At 47.7% G+C, this 12386-nt stretch overlaps 1 protein-coding gene across 6 annotated transcripts in view; it reads right to left on the bottom strand.

The window, feature by feature from the left end:
• Positions 1–12386, bottom strand: part of MYOF (myoferlin) — a 154090-nt gene that overhangs the window by 12223 nt on the left and 129481 nt on the right. For 5 of the 6 annotated variants that reach the window (XM_019445110.2, XM_019445108.2, XM_053909734.1 and 2 more), the window contains 8 exons: positions 11322–11447; positions 9085–9240; positions 8529–8620; positions 5417–5587; positions 4706–4854; positions 2577–2716; positions 372–460; positions 200–295 (listed from right to left, as the gene is read on the bottom strand). In XM_019445110.2, coding sequence (XP_019300655.2) covers positions 200–295; positions 372–460; positions 2577–2716; positions 4706–4854; positions 5417–5587; positions 8529–8620; positions 9085–9240; positions 11322–11447 — 1019 coding nt within the window. Of the gene's footprint in view, positions 1–199; positions 296–371; positions 461–2576; positions 2717–4705; positions 4855–5416; positions 5588–8528; positions 8621–9084; positions 9241–11321; positions 11448–12386 lie in introns of those variants that run through there. The other variant, XR_008424886.1, reaches the window with a different exon arrangement.

The raw sequence follows: 12386 nt of genomic DNA on the forward strand, positions 1-12386 counted from the left end.
ACAGAGATTCCTCTTCTCTTTCTGTTCTCTCTCCCTTTGTCCTGCTGGAGTTTCCTGAGCAGATTGCATTAATGGAATAGAAGAACTTCAAATAACCAAGGATCCTAGAATGGACACCTTTCATAATGATGACTCATGAAGGAGAGCATCTGTTTCGTTCCTTGAGTCTGTCAGAGACAAACTAGCATGCTAAACTTACCCTTTGACATAGATGTCACTCATTTCCTCTCCTGTGATGCTTTTTTCATCCAAGAGAACGTCCTTGGTATTCCAGATGATCACACGCAGGTAGTACCTGAAAGGAGCACATTTTGAAGGTGATTTTGCACCCAGACCCCAGTCCGATAGAGCAGGGTCTCATAGTTACTTACTTTTTGGCTTTCCGGGGGGTGATGTTGAAAGGAGGGCCCGGTGGTCCCAAACTCTTGGGGAAAACATCCACCCACATCTGAAGTTTCCCCTAAATCATTTAAAAATGAAAAGAGAAATTAAGTTATATGATGAGCAGTGAAGCCTATAGCTTTCTTTCATGTTTTCTAGGTGAAACTGTTTCTTTGGGCCTGCTAACTATTAGTCCATATGGAAGGCAAAAAGAGTAGAGTAGGAGAGCGAACCAAGATAAATCATCTATCTTCAATGGCATTTAGGGCACCCACTTCCCACTCTCACCAGAAACCTCTGATGACTGCATGCACCCACTCTATCATCGTCTGAGTGTTCCCTGGTTAATGAAGGGGCTTCATATCACTAACACCTCCCCCCCCACCCCACACATGCTCACATACCCTCTTACAATGACTTAAAGTTGAGTCCCTCACTCAGAACTCTATTCATCACATTGCCTACTTGCTATCAATCCCAGTTTTGTAACATCCAAGGGTTTCTCCACTTATCTCCAGATAGAAAATCAAAATAATGTAAAATGGTATTTAATTTGTTAAAGAAGGACTTGCAACGTGGCACGTTCAGAGTAAAGACCCAAACAACGACAAGAACATTACTGTTCCCCAAAGTTGAGGACTCCCTGCTATTGGCTGGCTAGTGCCCACCACGTGGGAGGAGGCTCGCAAGAAGGGGGAGGCTGAAAGCCCAACTGATCCTTGTGGTGCCATCTTGGTGAGGTCCCGAGCAGGTCTTCCCCTGCCACAGACCAGGTCCATCTATCTGACTAGAATGTTCTTCCAGATGGGCTAGGGGTGCCATTAACAAACTATATCAACCCCATGAAGCAACTTAAATTTCACAAACCGATTTCAGATGTTTTCTTGACTCTGCCTTCAGACTGGTCTATAAGAAGTTTACCAAGGAAACTAGATTGGCTTCCTAATACGCTATGATCAAAATGACTTAACTGGAACTCTTAAAAAGGATATATTTTCCTACAATCCTGGATCTCTTCTAACTAACCTCTAGGGTTCAAGGTTCTATAATACATCAAGCATGATGCAGAACATGAGGCATTTGGGTGTCTCCTAAGACCCAGCTATAGTCTGTCCAGTTTGGTAGGTAAAAGGGATTGAGGGAGGGGTGTAGGGGAGATGTGGATTGTAATTTGTAATTACAAATTTGTAATTTCTTAAGACTTTATTTAAGGTGTGGGAGGAGAGAGAAGAGGAGGAATGGGCTCTTTGGGGGAAGGAATAATAAGAAAAGGAAGAAATGAAATTGTAGAACAGAATAAAAGCAAGAAGTGAGTGACAAACTAGTAAGCCCAGGGCACCTGAGGCCACTGTTTATAGATAAGCTCATCCACAGTTGTGTGGGGTCAACATGATTTGCATCCATTAGATTAATATTTCTTAAAGTGTGATTTCCTGGCCACCTGCATTAGAACCCCTCCAGGTACTTGTTAAAACTCAGATTCCAGCCACCCCAGACCTACTGAATCCAAATCTCTCAGGCACATCCCAGGAGGCTTCCCTGTAACAAGCTTCCACCCGGATCATTCTGTCATTTGCCATGTCTCTCCTGGTTTCTCTGGAAACTGTTCCCCAGCTGCTGGAAACTAATTCTCCCCCATCATTATGCATGTGGTCCTGTGATGAGCCATCTTGTGCACTGAGCCCAGCTTCCTCCCTGGCAATTTGGTCTCAGAGAGTACTGCCTCACCCAAGTAGGGCCAAGTACAGTGCTTCCCCAGACCCCACCTGCTTGGCTGCAGCTGAGTAGTCCAGTGGTGGAGAGTTGGGCCAAGTTGGGGCAACCAATCCTTTCCACATTTGGAAGTAGATTGGGGCTACATTCTAACATGAAAACCTTAGAAACTCTTTACAATATTCCGATTCATAGGAAGGGGATCACAGGAAGTGCACAGAACAACAGAAACTCAGAGAGAGAAACAGGTAAGAGACAGGGAGAGATCCTGAGCTGTAGTCACCCTCCTGTCTGGATTTAGTGAGCTACCTGGAAATTCTGACAATTTATTTCCCCTTTGGGATAAAGCTAATCTGAGTTGCCCTTCTATTTCTTGTGTATCTAAAAGTGTCCGAAAGAGATAAAAGAGGCAAATCTGTGTCAGCTGTTGCCACTGCGTTTGGGATGCGGAGGATGGGTCTTCAGACGGAGCGTTCTTTTACCTGGGAAATGTTCGGCTGGAAGGTGCTATGCAAAGTCCTCGTTTCCACGTGCTCAGGGACCAGTCCCTGAGTCCTGAGGATGTGAAGGGCAAGACGCTCGTCGGGGGCCCCCAGGTGCTGGTGCAGAATTTTGTTGGCCTCTGGAATAGAAAGTGGCATTGAAAACAGTTGCCCTGAGGGGCATGTATCCCTTCCAACCAGACTCTGCAAACTGGACAGGCAGGGCCAGTGTGTGAACTTTTGATTTGTGAAGGAGTCATTGATAGTAATAGCTCTTGACCATGGGCCCTACCCCAACCAGTCTCACACCTGACCTGTGGGCTGCCAACACCAAAGGGGCCAGAACATACCAGAATGTGTAAGAGCAGCCTGTATCTACTTTTCTGGCAGAGGCTCACAGCCAGATTCTGTTTCCCAGCCTCCCTTGCAGTTAGGTGTGGACACACAACCTAGTTTGGCTAGAATGTAACACAGGTAGAAGTGACACGTGTGTCACTTCTAGATGGGGCACAATAAAGCCCTCTCGTGAAAGATACTCTATGTGCGGTTGCCTTTTGGATGCAGAAGAAACAGCAACCTTAGGTGCCCGCGTTGAAGAATGGCAGAGCTGCAAAACGCCAAGGGCTTGTTGCCTATCGGAATACCTGTTGTGAATTTCTGAGAAGTAAACTTCTATTGTGTTAAGCCGCCGACATTTGGAAGTTTAATTGTTATAGCAGCTAGCATTACTGTGGCATTTTAAAAACAGCCCTCAAATTCTCTGACACTTCTCCCATGAGAGGTTGGGTCTATGTCCTCTTCCTTTGAGTCCGGGAGACATATCTGACCACTAAAGTGTGGAGAAAGAATGCTGTGCGACTTCTCAGGCTGGGCATACAAGGCCACGTGACATGTGGTTGGTCCACTTGGGATGCTTGCTTTGAGGGAAGCCATCTGCCCTGGAACGAGCATGAGTATCTAGAGATTGCCCTTCTGGAAAGGCCTGAGTAGGTGCTCTGATCATTAGCCCCAGTCAAGAGCCAGCATCAACTGCCAGCCATGTGTGCGAGCCACCTTGGACATCCAGCTCCGTAGAGCCTGGATGCCTGTCGCCTGGCCCCTCCCCCGACATGTGACAGCAGCCAAGCACATGAGGTACTCAGGTGAGAACTGCCCAGTGGGTGAGCCTGTCCTGACCTGCAAAACTGGGAGCAAAACAAAATGGACATTTTTCAGCTGCTAAGTTTTGGGGTGATTTGTTAGGTAACAATAGTAATTGGAATGATCGTTGTGACTGAGACAGTTTTGGGGGGAGTTGTTTGATTATCTGGGGGTACTCTTAACTATGAGGCCACGTTGCTTGCCAGTTAATTCCTTATCCCTTTTGCAGAAGTCCTCTTCAAATGGGAAGACAAAGCATAGTTTCTTGCAATGTCAGGAATAAACAGTGCAGGATCAGGAAGGCACCTTCACTCCCGTGTGTCTTTATTCAGCCTTCTCCGGGTATCCTGTGCACCCTTCAAGGCAAGCTCCACTGCCACCCCCTCTGGGAAGCCCTCCCTCCCTGCAACACCGTGAATAATGCCACAGCTCTTATGCTCTATTAAGCTTATTTCAGGCTTTGTCATGGCGCAGCTAGCTGGCTATGTGTCAGGACTGATTGTATTATAAATTACTGCTGGAGAAAGAGCAAGACCCCAAGCTCAGACGTGAGCCAGATGTGAACTCAGAAGAGTCCTCAAACAAACCCCCTGCATCCCCGAGCCTTCTCAGAGAAGGGCAGGAAGAATGATGGAATAAGCCTGGAAGAGAAATTCTTGCACTACCATCTGAGCACTTTTGAGCTAAATTATGAGCTAATTATGCACTACATAGAAATTAGTTAATTACTAGAACTTTGTGTTCAAAGCTCCAGTGGCTATGACCTAAAAAGGTCAAGTGAAACCTAAGACAGACAAGAAAATGTGTACACTTTGACACTTGACAAGACAGCAAAACCCTGCTATAATGGGGCTTTTGTTAGATAGTCATGTGTGCGGAGTCGCCTGTGGTATAATTAGGGCACTGCTCTGCCCATCCCCCTCCCAAAGCAGACCCAGCAAAGTTGCTATACTTTGTAACCAGCTTGCAGCCTATGGTTTTGCACTTACCAAATTCATCCAAACTATAGTCTCGACCTCCATATCTGATCCTACTTCCATCTTCGGAAAGGATGGGTGGTGGGAAACCTTTGAATCTGGCTACATTTTGAAGCAACTGTGTTGGTCTCAACTGATCTCGCCAGGTATTTACTCCAGAACTGTGAATAACAGTCCACACTCAGAGTTATCACGGGGCAGAGAGGTTCTTCTTGGATTCATACACATATACTCCTATTTATTCTTACAGGCGTCCCCATGTAGTGACGGAGCAGGGAATGGGCTCTACCCTTTGGCTTTTGCCTAGAAATCTATTTCAGAGACCTAAAATCCACAATTAGTTTGGCCCTGGCCAGTTAATCCTTTTTTCCCCCCTCAGTTTTCCTCCTCCATCAAAATGAGGGGTTTGACTGCAATCACTGTAATCGTAATAGGCAAGCTCATAAACCAGAAAACACAAGCTGTATCTCATTAGATACCATAGAAAACACTTAGGGAAAGAGGGACATCACAAAATTGATCGGGGGGTGGGGTGGGCATTGCCCTGGACTTGGGCAATGCTGTGCCCCTATTCTCCCGAAGATAGTCCAGTTATTAAAAACAGTATATATCTGAGTCAGAGTGGTTCAGTGAAGTCAGGCACAGAAGTAGGGACCCAAGGCTTCCCCAGGTATTGATGTTAGATGGGACAAATTGTCTACTTTTATGGCCAGGACAACTTACACGCAGTATTGTTCAGGTATGCCGCAGTGGGACCCAAACCGGGAAAGGAATCGATTTTCCAGATCGATAATTGTTTCTCCCACCTTTTCGTCACGGGTAAAAGTGTCGTAATCGTAGACAGAAATTTTCAGATCTTTTTCTTGAGGTAAGTAGCAGCTGAGCTCATACATTCTAAATAAGCAAATGCAATGTTAGAATCTCCATGATTCTATCCAGACCTCTCAAAAACAAAACAAACAAACAAATAAAAACAAACAAAAAAAAACCCCCAGGGCTCTGGGGCACCTGGGTGGCTCAGTCTGTTAAGCAACCTACTGTTGAGTCTGGCTCAGATCATGATCTCACAGTTCATGGGATCAAGCCCCGTGTCAGGCTCTGTACTGACAGTATGGAGCCTGCTTGGGATTCTCTTCCTGTCTCTCTCTGCCCCTCTCCCACGCGTGCTCACATACGCACGCTCTCTCACTCTCAAAATAAATAAATAAATTAACCCCCCACCCCCAAATCAAGGCTTTCTGCAGAGAGTCCCCAGGCGGTGACTGTGGCTGCTGGAGGAGGACATGGTGACTGGGACAGCCAGGTGGGTGGCAGTGGGTAGGAGCACTTGAGAAGCAGTACGTGTTAGAAGTAAGAATAATGCAATGTTACAGGCTTGCTCAGGGGGAGAGCTCGGGTTTAAATACATATGTCTGAATCCTAACCCTGCTGCTTACTAGCTGTGGGACCCTAGGCCAGTTACTTTACCCCTCTGTGCTCAGTTTTCTCATCTGTAAAACAGCGACAGGAATACCTACCATCCCATGTTGTTATAAGGGTCAGGCAAAGAAATGTTTAGAAAGCACTTGGCATGACTGCATTGCTGAAAACCCAGTAGCTGTGATATTAAAAAAAAGAAAGAAAGGAAGAAAAGAAAACCACTTGTTTTGGAGTTCCTCTGGTCAAACTAAAGGCTTTGAGAAGTCCTGCAGTTATTATCTGTTTTCACCCAGGTGTCTTGGTTTGAGGAAGGAATACTTTTTTTCTTGGAACACCAATTAATAGAAGACACACATTCTGTTGAACATGACCTGGATGTTGCTATGATGTGACGGGAATATACTGAACAATGGCTGAGCACACAGGAAAGGTTGCCCCTTTCTGAATTCCTGTCCCAGAACCCCTGAGGGTCTCCGCTGAGAAGAAAGTCACCCCCTAAGAATCAGCCTAGGGACTAAGAGCCATCCACAGGCCTGCAGAGGCGGCATCTCCTTTGAGAGGGGGCTCCACACACACACACACACACACACCGGGCACAGATTGACTGAGCACAGCCTGACAGCATCGCTTCCTCCCGGGGTGGGGGGTGGGGGGCGGGGGGGCTCCAAGCAAGACTTTTCCTGCCACTTAATTAAGCCTGTGCTTGGCTCCTCAGAGACGCGCGATTCAGACAGGGCCGCCTTTCTCCCGTGAAAGCTGGCTTTCCCCTGCTTCCCTGTCTCCCTCACATGGAGCCCTCCTTCCTGCCCTGCGTGCCTTTTCCTGTCTAGACCTCAGGGCTGGATCAGCGGAAGAAAAGGAAAATGATCATATTGCCGTGCCAGAGGATTATTTCCATTCCCTGGCCCCGGCAGGCAGCTTTGGGGTGTGCGGCAGCGTGTGTGTGTGTGTGTGTGCACGTGCGTGCACAGGTGTGTGCACGCGTGTGCTCAGGAGCCGAGTGAGAGTGCGGTCCTGTGTGCGTGTGTCACAAGGTGTGAGTGTGTGTGAGGGAGAACAGTGCGTGCGAACCTGAGAGACTGTGATGAAGACGGGTGTGTGTGCACACATATGGGCGCACACACGAGAGAGTGCGTAAGGATGCGAACCAACAAACGAGTAGAAAAGAAGAGGATGGGCAACATATTAAAGCCAGAAATTAAAATATAGGCCACACATCAAACAAGAACAAAGTATTCTCCCGTTTGGCAAGGTTCTGGGAAAATAACACTGTTTTCACAAACGTTTTGTACAAAGACCATTTATTCTACAGGTGGTGGCTTTGCCATGAATATGAAGCATTACCAAGGGTGTTGGAAAAAAGCCTGGGGCTTGGTCAGGAATTCCTACCTAAATCTTGGCTCTGTCATGTACTAGCTCTGTCGACAGAGCTCTGGCAACATGCCCCTCCCCTGTAATGTGGGGCTGCTGACCTCTGCCCTGCCCTGCTGATAGGCTGACCATGGAATGAGATGGTGGCAGCCACAGAGAGCCTCACGTGGACACCACACAGATGCTACGGTCAGATGGCCTGGGTTCGAATCCTGACTCCACCTCTTGCCAGCTGGGCACATTAGACTCTTCCTCCCTGTGCCTCAGTTTCTTCTGTTGTCAAATGGGGATGAACAATAGCACCCCAGAGTTGTGAAGTTGAGATGTTTCATATAAATGGCTCCAGAGGGTGCATGCACCCAGGAAAAGTTCAGCAGTTATTAGCTTTTATTAAATGTGGATGCAGCCAGTAGCTGAAAAATCTGGGTGCTATTTAGAGGTGACTTGGATGTGCCCTCCCCTTGAGAAGGACCTCATCTCCTTGAAGAGATAGATGGGTGTAGCAGCCCAGAAACAAGTCTGATGCGGTAACAGTGGAGAAACTAATGCTTTTTTAAGAGTCTTCAGGAACAGAAGATGGAGGGGCATTTGGACCCCATCATTTTGTGCCCCCTCCTCAGTTTTGGTAACAGGCACATTAATACATTCACTGGACCAAAATGGTGGGATTAGAATGTCCCAGAGAACAAGCACAAACTGGATTCGGGGAGTGAGAACCAACACGTGGCTACAGGTGAGTCACTGCCCATCCTTCTGGTCTGCAACCCACAAACGTATTGGACTTCTGGGTCTTGTCCCCTCCCCCTTCCCGGGGCCCTGGCCCCCTTGACCTCCCAGGCTCAGAGCAGATCTAAGAGAAGCCCATCTTATGACTTGGCTTTATTTTCTTCATGGCGCTTTTCACTTGCATTTGTGACCTTACGTGTTTATTGCCTGCTCTGCTGACAGTCCCGGGGCCTAGAACAGAGCTGGGCACATGTCACATCCTTAACTCAAAAGCCATGGAGAAACGAAGGACAGAGAAACGTTTAGAAATGTTCGTTACCTGCCGAAAACCGGGTTGAGGGTGTTGGGGATGTAGTGGTCTCGATCTTCAATTACTTTTTTGCCCAGTGTTATTTTTATATAAGGGTCACACTGTGGGGACAAAACAGATGGCATGCCGTGTCACCGTCAGGTGCAAGTTCAAGGCAGTTTCCAGGGCAGACTCAGGTAGCCTCCACACCCGCTCCCACACTGACGAAAAGGTGGCGTCCGCGCCTCAGTTGAGGTCTGAGCAACACGGCCCTTGGTGCAGCAGACCGCCAGCCGCCTTCGGAGAAGTGGTGAGGGGTGAAGGGGTGGCGGCAGGGAGGAGGCACCGCGCAAATCTCCTCGAGGTCACATTTGTAAAATGAGAAGCATGAACCAGAGGAACCAAAGCCCCTTCAAGCTTTCGGATAAATCCCCATTGGGACAGTCCTCCTGAATACATTGCTTGGATAGAGTATCTTTCCCCTAGTGAGATAACAGACGCCCCAAAAGAAAGAACATGACAATTATTGTGGCTGATGACTGTAATTATCTTGCTACAGAAGAAGGCCCCACACCCAAACTCTTACCAGGCCATTGTTGTCTTGGGGCTGGAGCTCTAAGCCTCGAACAATGTAAATCCTAACCGTGCATTCCTGTGGGACGCTGTCAGGTAATTCCCGAAACTGCCTGGGAGGGGCCGGCACACTGGGGTCATCCGACAGGGAGTAGATTCTAAAGGAGCCCTAAGAGAGAGACACACAGATATCCTCACAAGGCCCCTGGTGACCTGGGCGGAGGACTCCTGCCTTCCTCTGCCACGCATTCTGGAGCAGCCACAGGGGCTGCCTTTCGTGAAGGGAACAATGTCTATTACACTATACACATTTCCAGTAGGGAAGGTAAAATGATGATAAAATAAGTATTTAACTGATTACAGAGAAGAAACGGCAGGGCAGAAACAGGAAGACCAGGCACAAATCGAGACAAGAGCTGGACCGGTATGGTGGCAAAGGAGGTGGTGAGGAGTAAAACCCTGCACATATTTTGAAGATAGGAATCAAAGTGATTATTTTTAATTTATTTTTTATTTTTATTTAAAACAATTTTTTTAACGTTTATTTTTGAGAGAGAGAGAGAGAGAGAGAGCGAGCACGAGTCGGGGAGGGGCAGAGAGAGGAGACAGAATCCGAAGCAGGCTCCAGGCTCTGAGCTGTCAGCACAGAGCCCGACACAGGGCTCAAACTCACGAACTGTGAGATCATGACCTGAGCCAAAGTCGGACACTTAACTGACTGAGCCACCCAGGCACCCCAAAAGTGATTATTTTTTAAACCGAGTAAAGTACTAAGGGTGATTTCCCTTTTCTGGTGTCACCCCTGTAAGCCCCCTCCCACCCCCCAGGCAAACTCCTGTTCATCCCTCAGGTCTCAACTAAAAAGTGTCTCTTCTTCCAGGAAACCTCCCTGATTGCCTCTGGGTTGGATGTGTCTTCTGCGCTCACCCCTGCTGCAGCACTGACCTCTGCATTGTGCTTGTTTACTTATTGTCTACATTCTTCATGAGACTGGGAGCTTCCTGAGGGTGGGGACTGGGTCTTGTTTATCACTCTGTCTCCAAGACCTAACACAGGGCCGGGCATGTCTATGGGGCACCATAAATGTTTTTTGAACGAGTGAGCCATCAGGCCAGCTTGACAGGCCATACATCATATCCTGAAATGAGCTTAATTAAGTACAAGAGAAAGCACTCAAGTTGGATTCCAAACATGTGGGTCTTAGTTCCAGCTACACTCATCCAGCAAAGCAGTGTGAAGTAATAAGCACTTACTACTATGTGTCGGGCATCAGGGACCCCAAAATGAACTCAAGGAACCCAGTCTGGCACAGGGATATTAGATAGGTTTGATTCTTAGGCCTTCTTTGATGGCTTGCTGGGAAGCCACAGTGAGAAGGATGCCGAGAACATGGGTAGGGTAGGTAGGGTATAGTGTTCTGATCGATTAGCAATGTCTACTGTTGGAAAGGGTTGGGAAGTAGCAGCACAGGTGCCTGGGATTTGCGGGCTGTGGTCGGAGGGAGGGGCGGTCACGAAAGCCGATACTCCCAGTGTGAAAGGTGCTTTAATGGTGGCAGGAAGCAGACCTGTGGGAGCCCAGAGCGGGAGTGAGTCACTCTGCCAGAAGCAACCCGGGAACACTTCACAAAGAATGTGACACTTGAGCTGACCTTGAAAAGGATGAGTAGGAGTTTGTCAGACCACAGAGAGGGAAGGCAGAAGAGCCTGTCCCGAGGCTCCCAGTTGTGAGCAGACGAGGTGTGTCTGGGGCCTGGGAGAGGTCCTTGAGCAGCAGCGCACCAGGGCGAGGGAGCAGAGGAGCTCGGGGAAGGCCAGCTCTGCCTTAGGAAGGAGTTGGGACCTGAGCCATCGTGGAAACCCGACATCTTTTAGGAGTCAAGAAACATGATCGTGTTGGGCTGCATGGGGAATGGACTGGAGTAGGGCAGAAAGGTCAGGAAGTTGCCTGGTGGTCCTGCTGGAAGGCGGGGAGGAGGTAGTGGGGGCAGGGAGGAGAAATGAGGTCTTGACGACGCTGAATCTGCAGGACTCAAGTTTGGATGGCACAGGCAGGATGACAGAAATGTACTGAGAACGGCTTTGAGGCTTCTGGCCCCCACCCCATGGCCCGTTTTCTTGTCATCACCTTGTAGCATCCTTCAGATGTCAGAGGACATGTCCCTGCCCCAGAGGCTGGCTGTCCATTATCCTAGGTCTCTAAAGAAATTAAAGGTGGATTTGAAACAGAACAGAAACACACGTTGCTCACCTTAAACTCTCCTACCACAGAAGGATCTTCATTTTCATCGGATTTGCCTCGATACAGCTTGAAAGTATCCGAAAAGTCGGTCAGGCCGCCGAATTCTGTTACATCCTCCAGTTCACAATCATATACCTGAAAACCATCAACAGCTTCTTAATTTCTCATTAAAATGCAGGTGGGGTCTAAACCAAAAAGACTGGCAATACCAAGTGGGCGTGAGGGTGTGGATGCAGCAACGGGAACCCTCACATCGCTGGCAGGAATGTAGAAGGGCACAACCACTTGGGGCAAACATCTGGCAGTTTCTTATTGAGTTAAATACCCAGTGACTCTATGATGCAGAGGCTGCATTCCTAAGTGTTTATTAAGAAAAATGAAAACACGTCCACATGATACGAGAAGGTCTGAAGCAGCTTCATCCTCAGGAGAATGGATACACAAATCGCAGTATATCTGTACAATGAACTGCCACTCAGCAATAAGAAGGGACAGAGTACCGATACACAGGATAGCGTGATGGATCTCAAAACAACTGTGTTGGGCTAAAAAAGCCAGACACACACAAAATACATCTGGTATAAGCCTATTTATATGGAGTGTAAAAACAGGCAAAAGTCTATGGTGATAAACCAGATCAGCTGTCTCCAAGAGTGGTGGGCAATGGTGGATAATTGGCTGGAAGGGGTGCACAGGAGCTCTCTGTGATGATGGAAATGTTCTCTGCCTTGTTTTGGGGGGCGGTTTACACGTAGACGCATACAACTATCACAACCCATTGAATGGATTCCTTTATTGTACGTAAATTATACCTCCATAACAGAAACAGGAGAAGAGGAGGAACAAGAATGAGAATGAGGGAGGAAAGGAGGGAGGAAGGGAGGGTGGTTCGGGGACTGATCTACCTGAGCAGTTTGATCATTTTTCCAAATTAGTGGTTCTTTACATGCTGGTGTTTCTTGAGCTGCACTGAGATGTTATGATAATAAGGTGAAAATATGTGGAGGTTTTCTACTTTGATGGGGAAAATCATTTTAATGGCTAGATATTTCTCATTTAAAATTTTTTTTCCTC

This window comes from Panthera pardus, unplaced genomic scaffold (genome assembly GCF_024362965.1).
Source record: "Panthera pardus isolate Hobbes unplaced genomic scaffold, ASM2436296v1 HiC_scaffold_22, whole genome shotgun sequence".
Lineage (NCBI taxonomy): Eukaryota > Metazoa > Chordata > Mammalia > Carnivora > Felidae > Panthera > Panthera pardus.